Raw genomic sequence first — 26,339 nt, 5'->3', positions numbered from 1 at the left:
AATCCTCGTGTGACTTTGAAAGGTTGGGGTAGTGCTCTTTTTAGATATTTTACTCTGATAAATAAGCATTTTCAAAACCTTTATGATGGAGTCAGCAAAGACCTGTTTTGTTAAACAAACTATGTAGTTTTGAATTAAATTAGCTACTTGTATGGGAGGAAAATGGATTAGACATCCTCCTCTATATTCACTTACAGATGTACTTAGATCTGTTGTTGAAAAACACTGCATCTGTATTTTACCATGTACTGCAATCACAAAATATTCTAATACAGACTTTTACAGAAAATCTTAACAGCATGCTATAAAGCTAGCCAATCATTTCCTAGCCAAAAGTTTGGTACATGGGACAGGACAGTGAGACTGTACTCTCTCCACTTACAGAAAGTTACTGTCACTTCACCTCAAAGCTTCAAAACTAAGGTCTGCAAAATGCTCCTGTATTAATTTCCTTTTGTAAGCTTACAAAGAAGTGACCTTCCGTGTTGGTCGCTCATCTGAAAAGATTGTTTTCCCTACAATGTAGTGTTTTGCAAGACTTAGTACTTGCAAAAATCACTAAGATCCACAAGCATTACCCCTATTCCACAAACTACATATCACAGAAGAGAAGCTACATGCCAAATAAGAGGTTCATCTTAGTACAACTGTTTATCAAGTATCTTGTGTCCAAGTCCCCTGCAGAAGTAACAAAGATTACTTACTCCTGAAATAATTTGAACTATAAGCCCTGCATGTGTGGCCACTTCCAAACCTGACCTTTTATCTTCTTGCAGGTCAACAGTCTCAGGGTTTTAAGACTGGGCACCCTATCACTGTACTGCCCTCAAAGTATGCCACGGTGGGTAACCTATACAAGAAAGGAATCCTGTTTATGAGCAGACCTCCCCACGAAATGCCTCGTTGTGTAATCCCAACTCTTTTAAGTTATGCTCATTCATGTAAAATAAGCCAGCCAATCCTCAGGAGCAGACAGCAACTGCATCATTCAAAAGCAAAAGCCCCAGCCTGCCCCCTGCAGTAATCTTTCCAGGAGAGGTCCTTGCAAAGCAGTATCTTCAGATGCAATGCAACAAGTTTATTTTCAGGCATATGTGAACTTGTTTTTATCTGGTGCACTACACAATAGACGGGCTCTGGTGTTGGGAACAAGAGCCCAAGGGAAAACCTGAATATATGACAGTAAGATTACTGCTGATATCCCTGGGTTCAAATGAAAATCAACTCTTTCACTTTCTATGCTTCAGGAAACTGGTATTATCAACCGGACACCAATACTCTGTAGCACTCATCCAGAACAGAAATAATATATAACCCTGTTACTGTTATTAAAAAAAAGAAAATAGATCAGTCTGGTGTGTTAAATCATAAATATGTCGAAGCTGTAACTGAAATCTGAGACAGACTCGAAGTGTCTTTAAATTACCAAGTAGTAGGCATAAACTTAATTTAGTGTGAAAATTCTCATTGTGTGTTAGGAAAAGCCATTTATTTCTAGGGCAGCATTCACCTCTTTTTAGAGCTGCGTTCTCGGCTTCTCTCCCTGGAGCTGTGCCTGCTTCTATGATGGCTGCGGCTCCGGCTGCGGCTGGTGGAGCGGGACCTGTGGCGGTGGCGCTTCTCACGGGATTTGGATCGAGTCCTTCTCTTCCGTTCCCGCGAGGCTGAGCGAGACCGGTGTCTGCGGCGATCTCGGGACCTAGATCTAGGAACAGAGAGGGCTTACACCACCCACTGCTTTCATCCAGCTACTCTTACCAGTGTGCTGTGAACGTTATGCACTCTATGTGTAAGCACATCTGTATAGAGAATGGCCTGCAGTGTTCAGAGCCGTTGCAGTGTCTGATCACAGGCAAACAGACGGGGAAAGCAACATTAGAAAGGCTACAAACTCCTTTTTCACTAATGCAGACAATTTTATAGTTAATTCATGACTGTATGGCTACAGCATAGCCAATTCAGGCTCCTGAAAGCAAATAAAAATATGAAAAAAATATTTAAAATAGTGTCTTTATCAGTTAAAGCTGTAGAACTTCATGATGCAGTGACAGGGATCATCTGCCAGAATCTATGTATTATGATGTTCTTTAAAAACTGGGCTGTATTGTTCCCCATAGCTACAACAACAAAACTAGTCTGGAAGGTTCTAAACACTATACAAATTTAGTTTTTTTTTTTCTTCCCCAAATCACTTTGCAATCATACCTCAAACTTTGACCTTAAACTGTGTAGATTTGAAAGAACACTCATACTATTCATGGGTGATCTCTTAAGAGTTAACCTGGTGCTTAGGATTTTGAAAACATGGGCTTTCACCAAAAGGTACTAGCCAGAAGCTTTTGAAAGAAAAAGCAATTCTCTGTTTGAAGTGTTACCTAGGACATGAAGCTGCATTGTAGTAGCCACAAAATAGATGTAGATGTATAAACTCAGTAGCATGGTGATAAATAGTGTACAAACACACAGAGAGATGACTATGTAACAGAAAGCTTTGTTTGTAAAGATGGACATCTTAAACTAACAGTGCTAGACAAACTTAAAATGTTCCAGCTTGTGAAAGGCTAACTTCACCGCTGGTATTCCTTGTCTGCAGATTTATATACCTTTTGGCATGCTTGCTGTGGGATCTGGACCTGAAATAAATGGAAAATAGTAATTTTTCTTAAGAGAATCTCACTATCAAATAAAGTGCAATTTAGTAATAATAAACCAGACTAGTTGACCTGTTATGTCATTTCTTGTTTTAGTAGCACGTATTTAAAGGCATTTTATTTGATGTCAACATCTTTGTAACGTATTTATCAGGAAACACATCCTTGTTTTGTGTTGGTTGGGTTTTTTAAAATTTATTTTTGAGACTACCCTACTAGAAACCCAGAAGAGTATCTAACCAGCTTTTTAATTCACATCCCTCCCACAGAAAAAGCTTACAGTTGAAGTCAGTATTCCCTTATTTCCTGACAGGCAAATAGTACCAGACTGCAAGAGATTTCAGAAATTCACACTGTTAACCTCTGAAATGTAACATGTTGAGAGAACTGTGGCTCAGGTTCCATTCCACTCTAGCCCCACAAGGCTTGTAAGCCACTATTTCATAGAAGAACAGGGAATTGCTTTCCTTAATCATACATTCAGCTACTTCCAATAAGGAAGATTTCTAACATCTATGAAGAAAATTGCTAAGAGATGTAAGGAGCTCATATGTGTGTAAGCTCACATCTGTCAGGTCTGAAAACAAGGTACACACCTGAAAATTATCTAATTTAAAGACCCCTTTTTTCAAATATGTAGAAAAAATACTATCAGTAGCTTTTAAAAAGGCTTTTTATGAAAACAATTCCATGTTTTAAGATTTAGAATGAAGTTCCATCTCAATCCTTGTAAGTTTCCAAGGAATGCAAACTATTGTAATTCTGCAAATTTAGAATTGTGTATGAACTATATCACAGTTTTCTTATTAAACATAAACAGGTCATAATGTACATGCAATTAAAACAGATCCCTACCTCCTTAGTTTCTCCCTTTCTTCTCTTTCCCTCTCCTCTCTGCGTTTCAGACGCTCTTGATTTCGTTTCTCCTGTTTATCAGCCACAATCCTCTAAAAGCAAAAGAAGGTATTAAGTTATATTTAAAAACTTCTCACATGAAGGTGCTATAAGAATAATCTAGACAGTTCACATTCAGTTCTTTCCCTCAGGCATATCCCCTTTTCCTTGTGTATATTATTCCCACTCTCTTCCTCAGTATATATACATGTATTTTTTTTTCTTGAAGAAACAGAAGTTATTGCAGAAGAGCTGCATGTGTGTGTTACATGAAGACCTGAAATATGCAGAGTTAAATATTTAAGTTTTTAATAAAAGGGAATTCAGAACAGTAAGTCATGCCTTTAATGTGAGAGTTTCCATGCCAATCCTATCGTATTTTGGACACTGGGGAAAGGCAGAAAGGAATCAGAACTGGGAGAGCTAATTGTTTCTTAAAGGACTTGGTTGGGCCGACACCTAAGTTTTGAGGCTACTTGTTTCTGTACTGTGACTGTGGGACAAAGTTAGAGCAGATGCTTCAGCTGACAGCCCCCAGGGTGAACTCACTACTACTGGGGACAAGGCACGCTCAGTAGAGGGCCCTCAGATGTGGAACTCACAACTGGAGATCTGGCCAAACCCAAGTCTTGCCACCTTCTGGACATGATGCAAGAAATTCAACTCTTTGTAAAGACCTTCTTCTGAGAGGTGGAATTGCCCCAGCAGCATCTTGATTAGATCTCTGAGGAGAGCTCTGAGGAAGGAGGGGATAGTTATTGTTTTCTTTCTTTGTTAGCAAAGCACTTCGAAAGACTAATTTATTGATGCTTTGGGAATGTGAAATAGTTATCCATGCATATTTTTTTCCAAATGGTGAAAATAATCAGTTATTTCAACCCTTTATGTCAAATTATATCTATATTTCCTTGTACAACATCAGCAATTTAACTACAAGCAAGGTTTCTTGTTCAAGTGACTCATTGCATAATTTCATGGAGGGATGAGAGGAAGCACACATGACCTGTTCTAAGGTCTAAGATTTAAGTTACACCAGCTATATTTAGGAGCCTAGATTGCCAACATCATCAACAGAAAGAGTCAGGCTCTCTGAAGGGTAAGTCACAGTACCCATGCAAGACAGCTGGAATATTACAAAACATAAACCAAGTCAATTTACTCAAATCCAGTAGCAGCAATTTCTGCTTTCAGGGCTTCAACCAATTTAGCTATTGTCTTTAGTGATTTCTACAGTTAAAATGCTTAATTGAGCTGTGAACTCCGTAATTTGTACATTAAGGTCATAAATGGCATCAGTGTTCATATCCATTCTCTTGAAAACTGGAAGTCCAGAATGTCATTCCAGTGTCTTTCTTCCAGCATATGATTTCTGGTCAAGATAGGTTATAATATTCCAACTGGATTTTAAATGTTCAAGCTCTAGAGAACATGCAACCTCCCCATAGCAATTATTTCTGACTTCAAGATATACATAATTTGTATTCCCACTTTGGATAGCTACAGCGTTGAGTTGTTGGAATCTATTCAAAGTCACTTCCTAATTTTTGTCCAGATAAAATAAACAAATTGAGTTTTAGTCATTCAACATACAGCAGGTTGTTTTGAGTTCCAAGCATTTCTTTACATTTTTTGGAATGCTTTTCCAAGTGTTATCATCCTCCTTACTACATGCTCTTGTATTTTCAAGAGTCTCCTTATTACTTTTAGGAGATCAATAATCTAGCTAAAAGCAAAGTTCATTTGGCTATCTCCCATGACTGCTAAGTCTGTTTCAACATTGCTGTTCGTTCAAAATACAGTTCTCCATTTTACAAGTGATTCAAGCTCTTTGTTCCCAACATGCATTACTGTGAATGTGTGTTTTAATATACCTCAGTGCAAAAGAGGTCATCTTACAAATCTATCCAGGTAATTGATGTTAAATTAGAACATTTAGTGTTTTTAGGCTAATGAAATCCAAAAGTTTAAAGTGATATGAAAAAAATTCACACACCCAGAAAGACAAATTCCATTAAGGTTGTCTGGCAAATAATTAAGTAGGAGCACACACAAAAAATTAAGAATCATTTACCCTGAGTTCCTCAAGCTTCTCTCTTATTTCAATAAATCCCAAATGTAGTTTTCCTCCAAAGTGATCAGCAAGTCGTCTGTCATTGTCATGAAGACCAAGATAAGCCGAGCACACTTCACAAACCCGTAGCTTCTGCTGCTGAAAGCTGGAGGCAGGCATAGAATTCCTGTATACTTCCTAGGGGGAAAAAAAAAAAGCATTTGCTGTTACTTCTCAACGCACATAAACACAAAGATGACACTTTACCAAAGATACACTACAAATAACCAAATACAATGTACACCAGAACACCTTTTAGTTAATTCACACTATTCATAAACCAACTGTCTCATTAAGATACAGAGCACATTTCCTTATTTTGAAAATGGAACATATTTAAAGGTAGGGCATCAGCAACTGGCTTTTAAAATTAAAAAAAAAAAGTGGGGCAATTACTATGTTAAGATTATATTACATAGAAGGATGAGCAACTTTTTCATGTACAACAATGAATACACATTAACACTACAATTACTATGTTAACGTATTATGAAAATACTATGCCAGCTTTAATTCTGAACCCCATTTAAAACAGTATTAGTTTCCTGAGAAATCTATCTGCATTTTAGACACTAATTAAACACATTAAAGACATTCAGATGACAGACCAGCAAGACTGCCAGCAATCCTTCTGGTACTATGGAAACAACTGCAGATACTAGAAATTTCAGTACCTTTGTATAATACAATATGGAAAAGCTCTTGGTGACTTCTATCACCTGAACATTACAACGATCATTTTGACTTTCCTGATACACAGGACATGAGCTCTCTTTTAGTGAGGACAACGGATCACTTCACTGAAGCTTTCCAGTACGAGTCACATCAGCACAGCATGAGGTTATAACAGGGTTGCCACAGCAAGAGCCGTGAGACCAAACCAGGTCAGTGCAACCATCACAGCCACAAAGGTAGTGTCCACAGATACTGACCAATACAGCCAAACTAGGATAACTGCAGCATTTGTGGAAGGAAGTATAATTTTAATAGTATAGGAGTGTACCGAAGGGTAGAAACTTTAACTGTACAGGGTGCCACAAAGCAATTTCTTTAGTTTTAAATGAAGCAATTAGCTAAGGAAGTGACAGAGATAAGATGTCCTGCATTACACAGAGGCCAAGCAATTTAATATTTGACCCTGCCCTCTCCATCCCCCAAGCCTTACACAATCAACTTACTTCTGCTTCTCTCTTCTTTACCCGAGCTTTCTCCACTTCATCCATTACTTTTTGAGATTCTTCCACATTCCCATCAGCTCCGAGCTGTTCTACTTTGGCCAACAGTTTCCCAATTTCTTCATTCAATTCATGAACTCTTTCAGCCTTGAAAGACAAGGAAAAGCTTAACACAGGAAATGCTTTTAATTATGGAGAACAATCTGAACTACTACTGAGTTATGATACGCAAAATTGGAAGGATAGAATTAACAGAAACATGCAGAGAGAACTTCTCCAAGTAAAAGTGAAACAGAAAACGCCTCTCTGCAAAAAACAAAGAAAAAGGCTAAGCTACCAAGCCTATGTACAGTAACGGGAAAGGATTTTGTTCACAAAACTTCAAGTAATTCACGCTGTTGTCTATACAGCCTATTGCAGTCTTGGAAAATTAATATTTGTACAACCATTCCTCCTAGCATTTGCATATATGTGCAGAAAAATGACAGGGTGGTGGTTTTTTTTCCATTCAAAAAAGATCTAGAGAAAAGTACATCGATTTTTCTTTACTTTTTGGAAGAAGTTTGCGTCAAAAAGTACAAGAATTGCAAACATTTCCTGAGGTCAAAAACATCAGAGAGGTCTCTTCCCTGTGTTCCCTTCTGTGCCTTAAAGGCAATTTTAGGGAGGATAGAGAAAATGTATTACTTTTCCCCTCTCTTCACTATGAATTCTTAGATTTGATATATTTTCAAAACTTGGAACTGGCTCCTTAGAAAAACTGACCTTCAAAAAGACAGCAGTAACTAGTTTGACATGCTTACCTTAGCTGCAACTTCAGCACTGATCTCTTCCTGGGTTTCTGCTAGTCTTTTCTTAGCCACTTCTGTTCGCCGGTCACAGTCTGCAATAAATGACTGCAGGTGGTCCATTGCCTAAAACATCAATAAGAACAAGGATCAACACTGTCAAGAATATAAATATTTCATTAGCTGTAAGGCTTCTTAAGTTTATTAAAGCTTCACTTTTGCAAGTTTTTATTAGTGATTAGTGAAACAATAATCTACCAGTTTATGCTGACTAATCATACATATTAATACAAACGGTTTAAAAAATTATAGTCTACACATTGTCATAGTTTCTAAGTATTTGCAGAGATTTGGAAGTGAATCTGTCTTAAGACATCTCAAAGAAGAAGTGAGTATTTCTAGTAGGCATTAAAATTCTTGAAAATCTATTCAGGATCACTTCATCCACCCACTACATGCAATACTGAAGCTTTTTTCCACTAGGATTTTAAGCTATTAAGTATATTAACCATCCCTCCAAATAACAATTAAAAAACCCAAACCCTTTTGTCCTAGCAAAGACCAACTTCCTAGCTGGGAGTTCAAAACAAATCTCCAATGCAAAATTACTTTTGTTAAGTGTAGAATTTAAAACTCTCTTCAAAGCAGACACAGCTTTAACATTTGCTTGCTATTTGATAACACTAAGACAGCACTCAGGTTTATGATACTCTGAGAGGCTGTTAACAGTTCTACCTAGAGATGACTACCACACAAATTAGCATATAATCACGAAGAGGCAAGTATCTTCATGTAAGTGTGCCAAGAGTTTTTCTGCCTCTTTATAAAATTGCTTTTCAAAAGTCTTCCTTCAGTCTGTACCAAAACTTAACATCTGTTGCTCAATTTATCCACCTAGGTACCCAAACTAATGCTTCCTCTGCACCATTAAGACAAAATACATACATCAAGCTCAAAGAAGAAATCTTGATCTTTGGATGCTATTTCATAGTCTGCCCTTAATGCCAGGTCATGCACTTTCAGGCATTCTCCAAGGTCCATTCTCTGAAAAGACAAAGGCAATGTGGTTTAACTTTTCAGAAGTGTTACAAGGAATAAGGTTAGCATGATTTTCTTTAACAGTCAAATATCCTGAAGCAAGTAATCTCTTCTGTGGGAATGAGAGTTTAACAAAGCTATAAGATGATAGGTCTTTGACAGATATGCACAAATCAAGAAATAACAGAACCAGAGAGAATGAACAACTTATCATGATGGCTGTTTGCATTACAAAACATCATTGATGTCCTGCAAAAATGCTGTTTTACTAGAAGTTCAAAAAAAGTGACTGAAGTGGAACATCATGTATTGAACTTGAACAGTTTAGCAGAAACAAGTTCCATGAAAATAACTGGCAATTAAATGGTCAAATTCTTGACCTGAACCTGTCTGCACACTCTATGATAATGTGTTTCAGTTATATTCATCACCTGAAAGAGATATAACCACAGCACCATTGTAAGTGCTGCTTAAAAAACATTCTTGAAACATTTCAAATAAGACAGCCAAAAATCAAATCCCTGCAAAACATTTTGCAAATGAGTGAAGACGAGCTGAGTGTTGGACCACGTTCAAGAACCATGGAAGAAAAAGTACAGATATTCCACTTGTAATCTAAAACCATTCTAGAAAGGGCAGGAAGGAAGCATGAACGTAAAAAGCAAGTAGGCTGCATCACTGATCTTGCATACAGTGCCACTGAGGAAAGTGCCCAGATCTTACTAGGTAACAAATACTGGTTATAAATTGAATTTTACATAGGAAACAGCATAAGAAATTCTAATTCAGTCTGTTCATGGCAAGTCTGGTAACCAAGAGCAATGTGAACTTGACAAAAAACAAATGAAAAAACTCCACCCACAACCAACCACCAAACTCCACCCCCCCCACCCCCTAAACCAACCACCCCAACCAATTTGTAATGGAAACAAAATTGAATAAACCCAAAGCAACCTCTCTGCAAAAGCACAGGCTGATGTAGAGTCATTGGATGTGATTGATTTACAGCACTTAAAACTAGCAGAGTTTCAGTTAAGTCTGCTCTTGGCACTGCTCACTTAATATTAAGAAGAATTAATCCTTTCTTAACACTGAAAGCGCATGATGAAAATTGAACTCTGATTGAAAAAGCTGTTACTGTTGTAGTTAAAAAATAATTTTAAACCTAAACCTAAAATAATTAATAACTTGCATTGTGAGTTTTGTAAATAGAAGATGAATGTTAACTCACAAAGTGCTGCAAGCCAAATGAGTGAGGGTTTTGTTGGGTTTTTGTTTGCTTGTTTTTAATAAATAAAACACTTGATTTAAGTAAACAATCCAAGCTTCCTAAGTATAGTAAAATACACAAACCCCAATTATTTTAGTCTTCTCAAATTTTTACTTGGGACTTCCAATGAAACCATTAACTTTTATGGAAGTTGTTGGTTTATTTCATATAGAAGTTTCAGATAGAGAAAAAAAAAACACACCAGTAAAACAAAGAATTTTGAACTTGAAAAGTTGTTTTATAAACTGCAGTTATTTAAATCCCCTTCAGCCACCATAAATCTGTTTTCCAGAAAACATTTGATTGCAATAGGGAACATCTGACTGCAATGATGAAGGAAAAGATTAGTTTTTCCTTTTGCAACTATACAGGACCTCAGCAATTTTGTTAACTGACGCAAATCCACAAAGACCTTGAAGCTGAGCTATGTATTATAGATGTCTCTTTCCAAGTCATGCCGACACTATTGAAACTGAAGCATTTTTTCAGGAAAGTACTTCAATACTTGGAGAGCAATGTGAAAGAACTTTTTAAAATTATCTGAAAATTAGACACTTAAAAATTATCCTAAAATTACAAAAAGATCAACTTTATACTGATTCATTTCTTATACTGAATAAGGTCTTTAAGGCTAAACTGTAAAACACAAGGCCAAGCCTGTCTGAAGTTAAACACTTAAGTTAAAAATGGTAAGTCTAGTGACTTACTTGAATAGGTCTGAATACAATGGCAAAAAGCTTGAAACACATCCACCACAGCAAAAAACCACCCCACTATTCTAAGATGCAAGCTGCATACACTTTGAATAAATGCATGAAATAAAATTCCATCACACACTAAAAGACCCCAGAATCCCCATAACACTACCATGACACGCTGTTCACTTTACATGTGTTTTATGCTTCTCTCTGTTTGGGTTGGATTTAACCTCCACAAAACAGTACATTTCCTGATTTCTTTGCTTCTTCCCGAGAATCGTGAATCCAAAGCCTGAAAGGATGGTAATTAGCCTGAGCCAGCATTACTACTGAGAAACGTTCTGTCCTCCTCTTATCCCTGTGCTGTGCCACTCCAGGCTGGCACATCTGCCTGTGCTGTTGAACACAATCTGGGTACTGACTGGGTAAAAAGTATCTTAGCAAACCAAACACAGAGGCAAATTTTTTAGCAGTGTGCCTTTGTCCAACCTGTTGGGCAGCCACACAATGTGCTGGCAACATGTAGAGGACAACACAGTAGTGGAAGAAGCTGGGGTCTCTTACAGTATCAAGATAGCAAATTCAAAAGCTGTTGAAAACCTTCAGTAATGTTAATGGAAATTTTGGGGGACAAGGAGTGTGCTAAAAAGGATTCCTTTTTATTAGATGCTTCAATCACAAGAAAAGAAATTTTGGCTCTCCTCCCCCCGTTTGACCCAACAGCACTGCCTTCTAAATACTCGCACAGCATAACAGACAGGGAGCAAGAACAAGCAGGCACAAGAGAAAAGGATTCTTTATCATTAGTTTTGCTGCTGAAGAAATTACATCATTGTTGGAACTGCTCCTTAAAACAGCCTATACTAGTCCTGGGTAACCTTTTGAAAGTCTTCACAGAAATAATACCACTAAATGTCTTTCATAAGAGTTCTATTAGCAAACCCCAATGTAGAGAAATATAAAAAATGCATCATGTTTAAAATTCTTAAATAAGTTTGCATTTAAATGCAAAAACAAGCTGAAAAGCACTTCTGCTGGTCTAAGTTATGCAACATCAGGCAGAGACAACTCATCCTGGGGATGATTCATTACTGTCAAAAGTCTATGCTGTATCACGATTGCCAAGAACCTCAATAAGCACAGAGCAGCTTGTATTAATCTGGTATAATATGGGTAGCTGCAAAGTAGATGGACAGCAGATGAAAATGGACAGAAGATACAGTAAGGCACATTATTTTCCTTTTCCACAAGTCTACCTTGCAATTTGGTGCCAAGACATGCCCTCCCCCCCAGAGGCAAAGAACAAGCATTGGTAGTCAGCCATTTAAAGATCAATCACATTTGAAAAGAAGATGGCTAAGAGGGAGACCCACATTCAGACACTGAGTTAATGGAAGGCTTAAAAAGAAGAAGCTTACACTCTTTTTCACTGTCAATACACTGACTTTCAGACAGACTTACACTACTTGAAAGTGATTTACAGAGGAGTTCAGATGAACAACACAAAGAAAGGTGAAAATATCCAAGTCTCCAAGCTAGATGTAACTAAACTTCATTGAGCAAGCTAAGCCATGCTTTGGGTCTTTTTGCAGTTTTCTGCACTTTTACTGAGATTAAAACCTGAAAAAAAGCCTATATATTTGGAGACTCTTTACTGCAAATGAAAGTTATTGCTGAAGATTAGTCTAGGTAACCACATACAAAGCAGGATATCAGGAGTCCTTTTGTTATTGCTGAATTCTGCTTAAGAAACTAGTGCCTTCTAGTACTTGCTGACTATTTTCTGGAAAAAAAAAAATTATTCTCAGTGTTAGACAGGCAATTAAAGCTGCTTGATTTCCCAGAGCTGAGGTTTAAAAAACTTCATATTGAAAAGATTTAGTAACCATTTTTGTCATCCCATCCACGAAATAGACAGAATGCCTTTGGTATAATAAAGAAATAGGGATTACACACAATTAGTTTGCATAGCACTGCTTCAATCAAATCAGGTACAAAAAAAAATTATCACATGAGTTAAGTATGGGTTGACAAGAAGAGCTGGCCAAGGATCTTGCAATAGAGAATCTGTAGAGTTTATGTGCAAAATAAATGTGCACTCTGAGTACCTGACAAATAACTGAATTGGAAACTAAACCCTGACGTGATGCTGTTTCTGGAACACGAAATTAAGGTGGGGTCCCCCCCCCCCCCCCGCGGAAAGAGCACAGAAAAGCTAAAGGTACTTAAAACAGAAAGGGCTGATGTTGAGCCAAGTGTGACACAGTAGCACAAACTATCAAATGCTTCTAAAAACAGCAAGTATCTTTGATAGGTTTTTGAAAGAAGATACTCTGGGCAGTGTTGATGTAGATATTTCTTTTTAGATATAAAGATACCAAAGCAGTTCACATTCAGCAAGAGGAGAATTGTTTGTTTGTTTGCTTAGAAAGATCTGACATTGCTAAAAATTTATACTGAAGGAACCACATCTATTCTTTTACCAAACTGTCAAGGCACTACCAGGGTTTGTATGAGAACACTTACTACTGATAAAAAGAAGCTGAAGATAGACTCTTTGCTGAGATCTTCCTAATCCTGGAACTCATTCTTCAGCTGCACTACCAGTTTTGTTTTGAACAGATTTCTAGACTTGTGATAAAGTTCATCCTTTCTTGTAGGCAACATGTATTTAGAAAGGGATTTAAGTCCTGTGACTCCACTAACAGTTGACTTTTGTAGGACTTCACTAGCAGGAAAGAAATGCTGAGCAAAAAAGATGCAGAAATTATTAAACTGAAGACCTTAGTAACCCCTGAATTCCAGGTATCTGCCGAAGTATAATACTTTTTAAAAGACATTTCTCTATGTAACCATAGTTTCACTTCTCAAGACTTCAACATCTTAGATCTTCACTACCAAAATTAGCAGTGGTCTTTCTTCTTATTAAATATTTCAGTGTTTACATAGTATTTGTTTTTGTAGCATGACTATAAAATATACTAACACTGAAGTTGATAACCATGCAGAAAGTAACAACTCCCCTTTTCACTGCAATAAGTTAAACCCATTAAAATGGAATGTGGTACAATCACTTCACCTTCCTGGTGGTCACAGAAATTAAAAATACATTTCAAGAGACTGACATGATCACTTGAGAGGACAACAGTGCACTGTACAATTCATCACCAGTGGGCTGAAGGCTACAAACTGAGGTAGCTTATGCAAGCGTAATTTAATTTGATTTGCTAAGCTGAAGCAGTTCACGTGATCAAATCAGCCCTGAACTGAAAAGCTGATACCCTCAGACACAATGCCTTCTAATAGCTTCTAATGCTTTTTCTAGAAGTACAGCATAAAATCAGTCACACCCCAAAACACAAGTTTTAAGCATGCAAATAGTTCCAGAGCCAATGGGACTACCGGTAAATAAATTGACTACAGATTAAAACTCTTTACTAACACCTATCTGCACATGGACTATCCAAACTTCTCTTCCATAGTAAAAGGAGATACAGACAGTACATTCAGTGAGCCTTAACGGATTCAGCCCACCTTGAGAGGGATACTCAGGTAAACTGCATCTTTTTCTAGGCTCCACTGCTTAATGTATCTTCTGACTTCAGTGGAAGCTTCAACACCTAGCTCCTCATCTGAAATCTAAATTTAGATGTCTTAATTTGGAGCTGAATTCCACTCCTAATAAGCTTAAAGTTAATAATGTATTCAAGTATATTGCTAAACCAAGGTCTTGATTAACGTGGTTTTAGTCAGTAAGAGTCCTGAACAGCTGCATGCAATAAATTTAGGAGCATCTGAAGATATGCTTAACTGCAGGGTGAGCCAACAGAGCATACTTTGAGGTCTGTATAAATAAAATGCAAGAAGTAATTTGTCTCAACAAGTACACATAAACACAAAACTAATTCACTGAGCAGATAGGAGTTTCTCAACCATTGTTTGCAAGACCATATTTGTGAACCTTTTTTCATCCAGGAAGCACAATCAAGCTGATAAGAGAGCCAGATCGATGCAGAAGCGTTGGGATTTTCCAAGACAGCTACTGGGTTACTACAACTATTCAGGACATTGTTACTTAATAATAGCCTTATTAAAGGTATTAGTTTTAAATCTTCCCACCTTGTCGTTTTCATTAGTACTCTCCTATTCATACACAAACATACAAAGGTAGAGAAAACACACAAATCTTGTAAAACCTGCAGAAGACAGCACAGACCTTAGTTACATCCAGAGAACATTGCTTAACAGGTTCATACCATTACGGGGGGGTCATCTGACTCCTACATATGCAGCTTCAGTCCCAAACTCGTATTAAGGATCAACAAACATTTTTGTAAAGAAAAAACCCGAACACTCACAACCAAAAACTCACCCCAAACCAAAACAACCAAAAACCCCATAGTCTTATCATCAGCAAGCATTAAGGGTAAAATTAAGAGTTAACCCTGTATGGCGCACAAAAAAAAAAAAAAAAAAAAAAAAAAAAAGGCACAAAAAAAAAAAGCTAGCTTTAAGTAGGCAAATTATTCAGTGTCTCATGAGCCAGGGTTTACAAAGTCTTACTAATTTCTCATTATAAAATTTTCAGCTCAAAATGAATGAGCAAACTCTTAAACCACTGACTTATGTATGTGAACTGGTGCCCAAGTGATCATTATGAAAAAGCGGAGCACCAAAACATGAAAAAGTGATAGTTAAAAATAAAAATAGCTTTGGTGAGAGGCATTGTCAAAAGCAAGTTCTAAACAGACACTGTCCTACAACCTTGAATACAACTTCTGTGATCTTACCAGTTAGTTTACTATGTGCCTCACACAAACTTCATTTCAGAACACATTTCAGAACTTCAGAACACATTTCACATAAAAAGATAATCACAGAGCACTATAGATTTGGAATTTAATAAAACTGAAAGAGGATGCTAACAGTTTTATCTTTCTTTGCATTTTTGCTGCTGAGATTCAGTATTCTACATATGGTTTCCACATAGCCCATTATTCCCACTGCCCTTAGAATAAGGCCACAAAAAATCCAAACTAATACTCTACCTATCTCCTCCCAGAACGCAACACAACATCCCCTCCACCAGGCAGAGACACCTCTGACTGCCTGACTTGAAATTGCCAAGTCTACAAACCCAGAAACTTAGTAGCACAAAAACATATCCATAAATAAAATCCCTAATCAAAAAGTATACATGCACTACCTTTACCAATACATACTGCATCCTGAGGAACATGGCTTTTTATTGTTAAGGGAAATCAAAGCCTTTGCAGAGTTTTGGGAATTTGGCCATTAAGGGAAAAGAACACACTAAAATAACAGGGCCTACTCATATGAGTCACTTTGTTTGTCTTGTGTTATCTGTGAATGTGCTCCTTGACTGCTTTTGAAAGAGTGGGTGGACTAGAAAGATATAGCAGTCTCCGTTTTGCAAACACGAACAGTAATATGCAGCACCTAGAAATTGTAGATCATCTTGTGACACACAAAAAAATGGCAATTCACGTCCAGTATTTTACTGATAATCTAGTCAATGTAGAGACTTAACCTCATAAATTATCCCCAGAGAACTTACTCTTTCAGGAGCATTCAGGAACTTGAATTAAAAAAAACTCACTCAACTTTTGTTACCTATAGATCTTGAATGTGAAGATGCATCAAAATCTTCCTATCAAAACTCTGGAGAGGACTTCACAGTTATTTTCTAAATCAGTGACCAACTGTTCAGTAAGACTCCATATTTCTTGCCCTTTTAAAAACTGCTGTTAAGAGAGAAGGTCCGTTCCTGCAGATCTATGACCAGGTAAATAGCAGAACATCACAAGGTCCAGGTAAAGCCTGTCTCTTTTGAGTCCCCTTTCTACTACTCCCACTAAAAGGATTAAACTAGTCATTGTTTTTCTGGACCCAGATTTACATTGTCGAACACATTTTCTGGCAGGATGACTAATTGCATGAGGAAGGGAAAGATTAATATCCCCTAAAGAAGCAGTTTTGTTTAGTATTCCAAGAGCCGCAGCAGAATCTGGTATGAGGCTGATGAGAACTTCCAGTGAGGATTTAAACTGTGCCAGCTGCCCCAGCCTACACGACTGACCTGCAATGTAAGAGGCGCTACTGCATGACACCTATGACTTTCATAGTTCTACAGATAAACATTTCTTCCTTGCAGCTGTTCTAGAAATCTTTGCTTACAGAAATTGGACCACAATGAAAAGCTGTCAAATGAATCTTTGACAAGTCTCTTCTTGTGGATTATGACCAATGCCCTTTGTATGTTTTTATAGCATACTGGTACGTCCCAAATCTCCCCCAAGCAGGAGTTATTTTGCTCACTACGCAACCAAAACGCCATCCAACACAACAGATGGGTGGAAACACATTGTTCTGCTCCCTTTTCCCCCATTTTTTTTTGGACAGTAATGCACAAACCAGTTCAAAATAAAACTATATACACATTGATACACAATACCACTTCAAATAATCCTTCAGACACATTTCCCAGGACTCATTTTCCCCAGTGCCAAAGGGTAGTGCCAACACCAGTGAAAAAAGCTACGCTAGCAGCATTAAGAACAGTAGGCATGTGGGACTCCCTTGTATCATCATACTCCATCTCTCTACTATTAATTATTCTAACATCATCAAACATTCAGTTAAATAATCAATGAAACATCACTCACCTGCCTTTCACAAAAAATAAGCTACCTTAAACATGCACTACAAGGGAAAGTACAAGCACACCGACAAAGCTACTGGCATGCGTCAAAACCCCTTGTTTCCTATGCTCAGGTAGTGGAATTTCTACTACAGAGTACACAAAAGTCCAAGTCAAACAAGTTACTAATATGTCATAAATGGAGATTTAAAAATTGCTTTAGAATTTATGACAATGGCACAGTAACTGGATATTGTACAGTAAGTGTCAACTATGATATTAAACTTATCTAAACTTTTAGAAATGTAATTATTTGAACTTTCAATTATTTTCATTAAAATATTTCTGAAGAAAGAAAAATCTCTATACTCCTCTATACAAATATATCCGTGGAATACTTTCCCACTACAACATAAATTTTTAAGAAAGTAACTTCGTAACTTATGCATACAATACATTTTATTTCCTTCTATTTCTTGCAACTGTACCACTTTAAGGCCACTTTGCTATAGTGCAATTCATGTAAGTAACATTATTTGGCTTTTCATGTTACAGTAAACAATAAAATTTAAGTAATAATTAGCATATAGAACAGAAGAATTCTAAAAATTAACTTTAGAACCCATAAATTAGTTGTTTATGAAAGTTCCTCTGAACTACCAGAGAGTGCTAGGTAGTCACTGAAAACCATGAAATTAAAGGAGATACTACAGAGAACAAATGCAATTCAATTTCTCCACTCTTATCTAAATAAAACACGAGATTTAGCTACATACAGTTCCAGACAGCACATCATGAGGGCAGCAGTTGAGAAGGTGGCTCTTGCACACTCTGTCATCACTGAATTTGATTCGCTGACGGGTCGTGTCACCTGCAGTACAGAAATCAGCACATTCCAGGTCAGAAATCGGAGGCAGTCAAGACACATTCTGCAGGTTACATGCAAAGCGTTAACAGTGCCCTGTCACATAGTGAAGGTCTACGGAAACTAGAACTTAAAACACTCTATGCTTCTTTGCCAAGTAACACCAAAAACACAAATGTGTGTTTTAATGCTCTATAATGCTATTTAAAAATCCTCTCACACTTCCCCTTCAAAAATGCAGCAGGAAAAGTGCTTGAAACCAGAAAGTCAGTATTAGCTCAAAAACACTTTGATACAATAGCATTTGTTAAATGAGCTTTATAATGCTCTGTTCAGACTTTGCATGAAATAGTGATGTATTTCTATGCAAGGATTAGCATATAAAAGCAGCCTCATAAACACAAAATGATATACATTGAGTCTTCACCAAATCCCACCTGATACTCATTTTATGACTTTGCTCTTGGATGCAATGCACCCTTTAAAATCTGATGGGTAGCATAAAGAGTTGGCAGAAGAATGAAAAACAAACCTGAAAAAAAGATCAGTCAAACACAAGGGCATAGCCTATATGCAAAATATTTTAGAGGTGTTTGCGTATCTCCACATGATAAACCTTTTCTCTTTTCTCTTCTACATGCTGTTTGTTGGACTGGAACATCTTAATTATATCTTCATTGTGGCAGGTTGCAGCTCCTGCATCAGCAGAAGCATCAACCTGCCCAGACACTGAGGTCCAATTGCAAGGTTAAATAACCCCTTCTTGGAGCAAGACCTGAAGTCTTCAGAACAAAGTAACCAGCTGGTACTCTGGGGATGAGGGCTGAACATGTTTCCCTTTGAGTCATAACATAATTGTCACTATTTGAAATTCAGAAGAGAGATCACTGCAATGGCTCTCTTCTTGTTAAGACACAGGCATGATAAAACACCTTAATCTCTCTAAGGATGCAGCCTTTTTTTTGTTTTTTTAACATAATTTGATACGATCTCTTATAATTGAAAACCTACTGGTGAATTACTGAAGCAAGAAGGGCTGCTGGGAGAAAAAATGAAATACAGTGAACTCAAGATAGCAGCCTCTTCCATTTCATCCAATACTTTAAAGAGTGTAGATACATTTCACAGTTAGTAAATTTTTTTTATGGCTTCATGATTTAAAACTCTAAATTTCTAGATTTGAATCTATTAAACAATTCAAGAAGCCATATTCATTACAGAGGTTAACGACAACAGAGAGGAATAAAAAACCCGTATCTTTTTAGTCAAGCCTTTCTTACTACTATGTAATCAGATTTTTAAATATCTGTTCTATGTATAGGAGGCTAACATATAACATTTTCAGATGGGCCATGTTTCAGATTCTTAAGTAAACAAAAGTTTCCATAAACAACACATGCTTAATTTGCTTGCAGGATACAACAGTTACAACCTGTAACCCACACACCAAAGAGCTTCAAAGCAGTTCAACAATAGGTTTTCTATAGGGCAACCTTACTGCTTAGTTATACTTACACTACTAAAAATTTAGAGTAATCCCTTTATAATCATGCCTGCTACTGCAGTAAAGAGTTTTGCTCTTCTTTTTTTCCTTTTTTTTTTTTTCTTTTTAGGAGGTGGATCTTTATTTTTTTAAACACATAACTGCGCTTGTTCCACATTCATTAACACATCTGAAAAGTTATTGATAACTCACGGCTCGGCGAATGCGGGGCCTTTCTGACACTCCCTTGCAGATTGATGTAGGCAGGCAAAGATACATTGAACCTTTATAAATAAAACAAGGGGCCAGATTGTTCAGTTTGTATAGAATAATAGACTCTGCCAGCAATTTTAACACAGCATCTAGAAATACATGTTGACTGTAAAGATTCTTCTATATAAAGACACATCAACCAAATAAAGAAAAGTATTTTAAAAAAACCCCACAGCTGATGGCCTAATAGCACTAACCTATCAGGAGTCAAGGAGTTATCAAAACCAGAAAATTGCTCAAAGACTCAGGTTCCTTAGGTAAAGTTGGCAAATAGTATTTTCACAGACATTACCTCACAACAGCTTTTTTCACATCTCTACTACAACTAGATACTGACACTACAGCTGAAATACAGTGTTTTTTTCATCAAAGTGACTAGCATGATAATCGTAATTACCAACCTGAGGTAACACCACATGGGGGGGGGGGGAAAAAAAAGTGACAGAAACTGATCAACAACAGCCTCAAGAATACTTTACACATTTGTATTTTAAACCTTTATTCTTTCTGCACTTTGCCTTTATTCAAGCATTTAAAAAACCCTTACAAACAAGACTGGGGTATTTACCTTTTCTTTTCAACAAAAAGCAATTTCATACATTTGTATTTATTTTTAATCTATGCTGTTTCAGAAGGAAAAGTTTACCAAAAAGAAAAGGTGTCATATACCACATTCTAACAGTGATTGAGTTCTGTGTCCCTCTGGCAGCTCATCTGCAAGTCTGATAGACTCAGAAGAAAATGCTTTTATTTCTCCATGAATTTAGTGAGTTCCAATATTCCTAAACAGTGCACACCTTTTGACAAGAACAGAAGATTTAATCTGCTGCTGACCTACAGATGAATCATCCAGATTGGGTGACGGCCTGGGATCTACATGGGTTGCTGGGGGGAGGGCAGAATAAAATCTATGGATCCACTATGCACCTGACATTCCACCTACAGCAAAGGAGATTTATGCAGATGTCTTCTAAGAACTAAACCAACACAAACAGATGTGTTCTTAAGCCAAGGACTTTTGCAGTTCAGCAGGTAACCAAGATGCTACTTCTCCTTGTCAAACTGTACGGAAGTTGATACCTTCTTTGTATGGTCAAACAAACAAGTGAATGCTAAATTTAAATAATGAGTATCAAAAAAAGGCTTTATATATTCTGTAATAAGAAAGTAATACACCCAGGACCCAAGCAGCTGCAGTCATCTAAGTTTTAGAAGTACTCTTAAACATTTATAAAGAGGACACTATCACTGATATTTCAGACCTTATTACAAATTCTACTTTAATAGGTAAATAATTAAATTAGCTCAGAATAGCAGTTTATCTGACCCTGCCTCTGAAGAACAGCAGAATATTCAACTACTTGATCTTCAACACTCATGCTCATTAAAGAAATTAATTTACCAGGGCATTACAGGAGTCAACATCTATTACTGTAAGCCATCCCTGCGTTTCCAAATAGATTTTTTCCACTAAAAAAACCCCATATGGCTGATAAAATTTACATGGAGAAAATATATATGAATTTTCTCTCAAGAAGTATCTGTTTTAGCTTTTCTTAAAGTACCTGTCCCAAACCACATTTCTCTAATGGAGAACTTTGCAACAGAACTGAAACCATTCAAGAAAAAAAGCAAAACATCAAGGAAATTTCTATACTTGCACATTTCATAACCTTTACAAGCATAAGGAAACTGAACACAAGAGACACAAATATTCAAGAGATTATGGCAGTAACGTAAACTGTCTAAAGGAACTTTTCTATTTTGTATAAAACATACTGACTACAAAATTAACATCAATATTCAAGACCAGTGCATACTGCTGATTAAGGAACATCCAGAGGTTAAGATCACAACGTGCACTTGTACTACACAATTCACTTTGAACTCCCAAGTCTAATCTATTAACAAGCCTCCACAATGTCATTCCTGTTCAGTACATTTTAATCACAAACCAGCAGAACGAACACTTATGCATCAACAATGCTCAGCATTGTAACATGCTTAAACAATGACTTCTTTGATCCAGCATCTCTTACTATTCTGATGCATCCTAATACACTACTGTCAACAATCCCAATGCACTGATGAGAACTACCCTTTATAATCCAACTGTAAGCTCTCACTGTAAACCAGTGGTGCAATCCATGCAAAGGAAACATTTTCATGCTGCTGACTTCCTGAATTAAGATACATTAACAAAAAATGGTTAACTTTCCACCCAAATTTTTAAAGCATGAGTCCCAACATGTTGGCAAGGGACTCTGAAAGCTTTATTCAAGAAGAGCTACTAACTGGGTGGAGTATGTGTTTAAAAACTGTATCAAATTCCACCCGCAAAGCAAGCCCTGTATAACCAGCATCCAACATCATTATTTAACTGAGGCTTATGCAGGCACAGAAGATCCTGTTCCTGCTGCAAAGTGAATTGGCAGCTAATTCTGATACTCTTGTCACTACTGGACATGTCCTGATCCTAACATTTTTAGGATAATATTTATTTCTAAGCAGGACTGCTTCTGTTTTACACCACGACTGAAGTAACACTTAAGAGTGCAGAATATAATGAAACCATCCCTTAGCTAATGCACTACAAGTGGAACAAATACAGAAATGTTTTTCCTTGAGGTATGAATATGGCCATTTGCTTCTTCATAAATGTCATTTTGGACAGCGTCCCAAGTAGAGAATAATGCCGCAAGTCCTTCACTGTTCCCATCATTTTTAAGGTCTAAACTATCAGAACTTCCTAACAAAGCCATAAAATACAGACAATTCACAAAACACAGTCATTGCTCTTAAAACCTCCTGATCACTCCTGACTGACAAATAAAGCACCTTTTCATGAAGTTCATGTGTTGTGACTACATTCAGATTTCTGAGCTGATTTCAATTCAACATTTTGTGGAGGTTTTGCAGGAATTCTCTGCCTTTATTGCTGATCTGTATTTGAAAGCAGAGCTCTCTCAACAACGATCTATCAAAGTTTAAACACATATATCCCCTTCTATCTCCAAGTGTAAAGCAAAGTGGAAACCAAAATCTACCTACCCTGCAAATACCAACATCAACCCTCCACCCATTGTTAAGTACACAGAAATTCTTCAATAATCCCATACTAAAACAAAGAAATTTAAGAACGGGTTAGAGGTTCTAGATTACAGCTCTGTTCCATATAAAATGTACCACCAAACACGGGATGATTAAAATAAGCACAGGAGTGTCACTTCAATTCCTCCCAAACAAAGAGGACAGAAAAGTCACACATTACTAACCACTGCTAGAGATAACTGAAGCGTAACCCAGAAAAAAACAGTTACAACATGAACAGATGCAAAAAGGGTATCATAAGCTTCAAAGCCAGAACAAGATGATCCACACTAAGGAAAGTGTGTTTGCTAGTAACAGCTAAAGAACTGAGTTAAAGACTTCACACACAGCACCTCAGCTCAAAAAGCTAGCAGGTGAAGCAAAAAGAGATGCTGACTGGCACTTCATACATACAGGTTCTGTCTAAAGGCTCCAGAGATTTTTCTGCTAGTCACAGCACAGTTATTTGTTAGGATGCTTGGGAGAACCTTTTCATGACTGAATGTAAGTCTCAGAAGCATGCACAAATTCACTTGTCTCTTAGGAGAATCTAATTAACTTTGCTCAATTTTTGTATTTCTAGACTGTAGTCTAATTTTGAAGTGGTAGCAAGTATTTTAAAAACCCAAACCACCACCACATTTCTTTGCAACAGTTAAGTCTTAGCAGTTTCAAGACGTTGTGTGGCACCAGGGCTGTTAGGATCTGTTGTGTCTGCACTACTGTCACAAGTAATGATCCTGCTTCACCCTCTGCTTCCAACCAATTCCTCAGGCTGACTCCAGCACTCACTCCTGCAGCAAGGCAAGAGCACGTAACTGACCTGGTGGAAAATGAAACACTTAGGCAAGATAAGCTGGTTCAAGATAAAAATGGGATCTTTCCCATCAGTTCTTCTACTTGTCAATCTTTGCCCATTTCAACTACATTTTGGGGAAAAAAACCCCAATCCTGGGGTTACTAGTATCAATTGTTAACATTTCACTCAATTTGTAAATGACTCAATTTATAATTATGATATTATCTGTAAGGCTAACTCCTGTTTTCTAGAGAACAGGGATGGCAAAAGCAGGGTTTACCTATACATACTATTAAAAAAAAGTCTACTCAATTTTACAGTTGAAAACCAGTATCTTAAAAAATAAAAGTCATACTTCTCTATGTGCTTAGTCCTAATACTCCTAAATGACAAGCTCCTGCAGCTCTGGTCAACAACAACTGTGAACTAACCTTTTAACTATCGACATATGGAATAAAAACTCCTTCAGTTGAAGTGTTAACAGTAAAAAAACCCAAGCAAACAAAAAAACCCATTCATATATAAGTACATAAGATTAGTACCTGGTTTTCAGCACTAGTTATTTCCCAATATTTGGAAAACCTATACTATATATCCAGTAATTTATATTTAAATCCTCTCTTGGTATGGCAGGTTATCAGTACTTGAAATGCCATTTAGAGAAGATTTTTTTTCAGCCTGCAGTCATGACTATATTAAATAAGCCCAGCTTTTTACTAGCATCAAAATCAGTGGCACTTTTAATTTTTTTTTAATTTTGGCACAGTCCACATCCAATTCAGTTTTCCACTTGTCAGAGAAGTATGCAAGAGAAGGTTAACCTACGTAATATGCAATGCGTTTTTAAAAACTTACTTGCTTTTAAATAATAATTAATAAATAATTAATAAACGTTTTGTCCAGGTGTATAAAAGAACCATTCCTGCCCTTCACACATTTAATTGTATTGACATCACCAACACAATTGCTTTTTAGATAACCCAGATCTATTCTAAGAACTGCAATTCACTGGCAGCTCCTCAGAAGCACCTGCCAGGTCCCTTCAGTTTCACTCTCTGTCAGGTATCTGTCACATGAGCAAAGGCGGGCACGGAGCAGGGGGCACTGGGCCGGGCAGCTGCCAAGAGGCTGCCCGAGCCCCACATCCTGGCAGGTACCAGCCAGCGATGCCATGTGACTGCGTGCATCTATGCTGCTGCCAAAACTCAGCCACGGGAGGAAGCAGGCTGCCAAAGAAGCCCGGAAGCTCTCACTTCTCCCTGCCCACAAGCACAGGGCCCTCTGGGAAAGGGTACAGCCAGGGGCATGCCTGGAGCAGCACACCCACTTCTACATGGCCACATGTTGGGCAGCCCTGTTTGACATGAGGAGACTCCTCTCTAACACAGTTTATTTTTCATGAATATTCGTACAGCTTGGTGGGTATTTTCTGAATCACTGTGACCAATACGGAATTGTGCTTTCTAGGCATTCTCGGAACTTAACAGCAAATCCATAAAAACACTTTAACAACTACATCTTCCAGGCTTTTCCGTTTTGGCCCTAGGGACACCAGTTATAATAAGCGTGCACATAGTTCCACAAATTACAGCCTACAGCTCATCTCCTAAAACCATGTTTGAACAGCTCATCTCCTAAAACCATGTTTGAGCATCTCATTGCAGATTTTTCAAAACCATTTTCAGAACATGTTCATATATTCTACAAATGATACCATAATCTAAAAAGGGGAAAAAACCAAACCAAAAAAACCCCTACATACATATATTCAGGCACAGCCATTGGTTTTAAATTTACCTCTGAGTTTTTTCTACTCTCACTGAAGAGATCAAATGTTTGATCTACCTCTTCTACAATAGGTAAGATTTTTAAGCTTTCATATTCTAGGCTTCTCAAAAAAAACCCAACCAAAAACACCTGAACAAGACAAAAAATCTGCCAGACTGTGTAAAGTATAAAACTAAAAAGCACTTTGGTAATTTTGATCAATATAAAACAAAAACATCACCCGAGAGAGAGTATTTTTTCAGAAACTCTATTGCGTTTTAAACTCTACTGCATTGCCAGGCAGAGCAAAATCAAAGGCAATGGGGACAAGTGGTGAAATTAGAGCTATGATCTACCAAGAAATTAAAAAACTGGCGCACTCTAAAGAAAAACTGCAATTTGCATCTTAACAGAAATAGAGTATTTGTCAAAGCTAATAGGAATATAGAAAAACCTAATGACCCCAAACCCCACTAATCTCAAGGTTAGCAGTATTTCAATGACCTTGAGCCTGGCCTTGGATTTATTAAGTACCAGCTCTGCAAAAAAGGGTTAATTTTCAATCCCTGTGTACAATTCAGTTTAAATAATGCTCCACTGGACTTTTTATTTTCTTTAAAACTGTAATGGTGTTACACTGAGATCATCAATCCAATAATGGAAGCCAGTTTTACGAACAGTCTTTTCTCCTTATCCTTCCCTATTCTGCCCATTTTGTTTAAACGCTTCCTTTCTAGCCAGTTAGTTTCTGAACAGTTCAGCACACGTGGTTTAGGA

General features: G+C 37.2%; 1 protein-coding gene across 3 annotated transcripts in view; it reads right to left on the bottom strand.

Moving 5' to 3' along the window:
* Positions 1-26,339, bottom strand: part of LOC104696373 (putative RNA-binding protein Luc7-like 2) — a 29,709-nt gene that overhangs the window by 1,434 nt on the left and 1,936 nt on the right. The window contains exons 2-10 of one of the 3 annotated variants that reach the window (XM_039570952.1): positions 19,847-19,917; positions 18,062-18,156; positions 8,564-8,662; positions 7,634-7,744; positions 6,834-6,977; positions 5,617-5,793; positions 3,507-3,598; positions 2,604-2,633; positions 1,511-1,705 (exon numbers count right to left, since the gene is read on the bottom strand). In XM_039570952.1, the coding sequence (XP_039426886.1) occupies positions 1,511-1,705; positions 2,604-2,633; positions 3,507-3,598; positions 5,617-5,793; positions 6,834-6,977; positions 7,634-7,744; positions 8,564-8,659 (845 nt within the window). In that variant the 5' untranslated portion in view covers positions 8,660-8,662; positions 18,062-18,156; positions 19,847-19,917. The remainder of the gene's footprint in view (positions 1-1,510; positions 1,706-2,603; positions 2,634-3,506; positions 3,599-5,616; positions 5,794-6,833; positions 6,978-7,633; positions 7,745-8,563; positions 8,663-18,061; positions 18,157-19,846; positions 19,918-26,339) is intronic. The other 2 variants (XM_039570950.1, XM_039570951.1) reach the window with 2 other exon arrangements.

The sequence above is a fragment of the Corvus cornix genome, chromosome 1A (assembly GCF_000738735.6).
Source record: "Corvus cornix cornix isolate S_Up_H32 chromosome 1A, ASM73873v5, whole genome shotgun sequence".
Classification (NCBI taxonomy): domain Eukaryota; kingdom Metazoa; phylum Chordata; class Aves; order Passeriformes; family Corvidae; genus Corvus; species Corvus cornix.
This window is presented reverse-complemented; position numbering and strand designations above follow the sequence as displayed.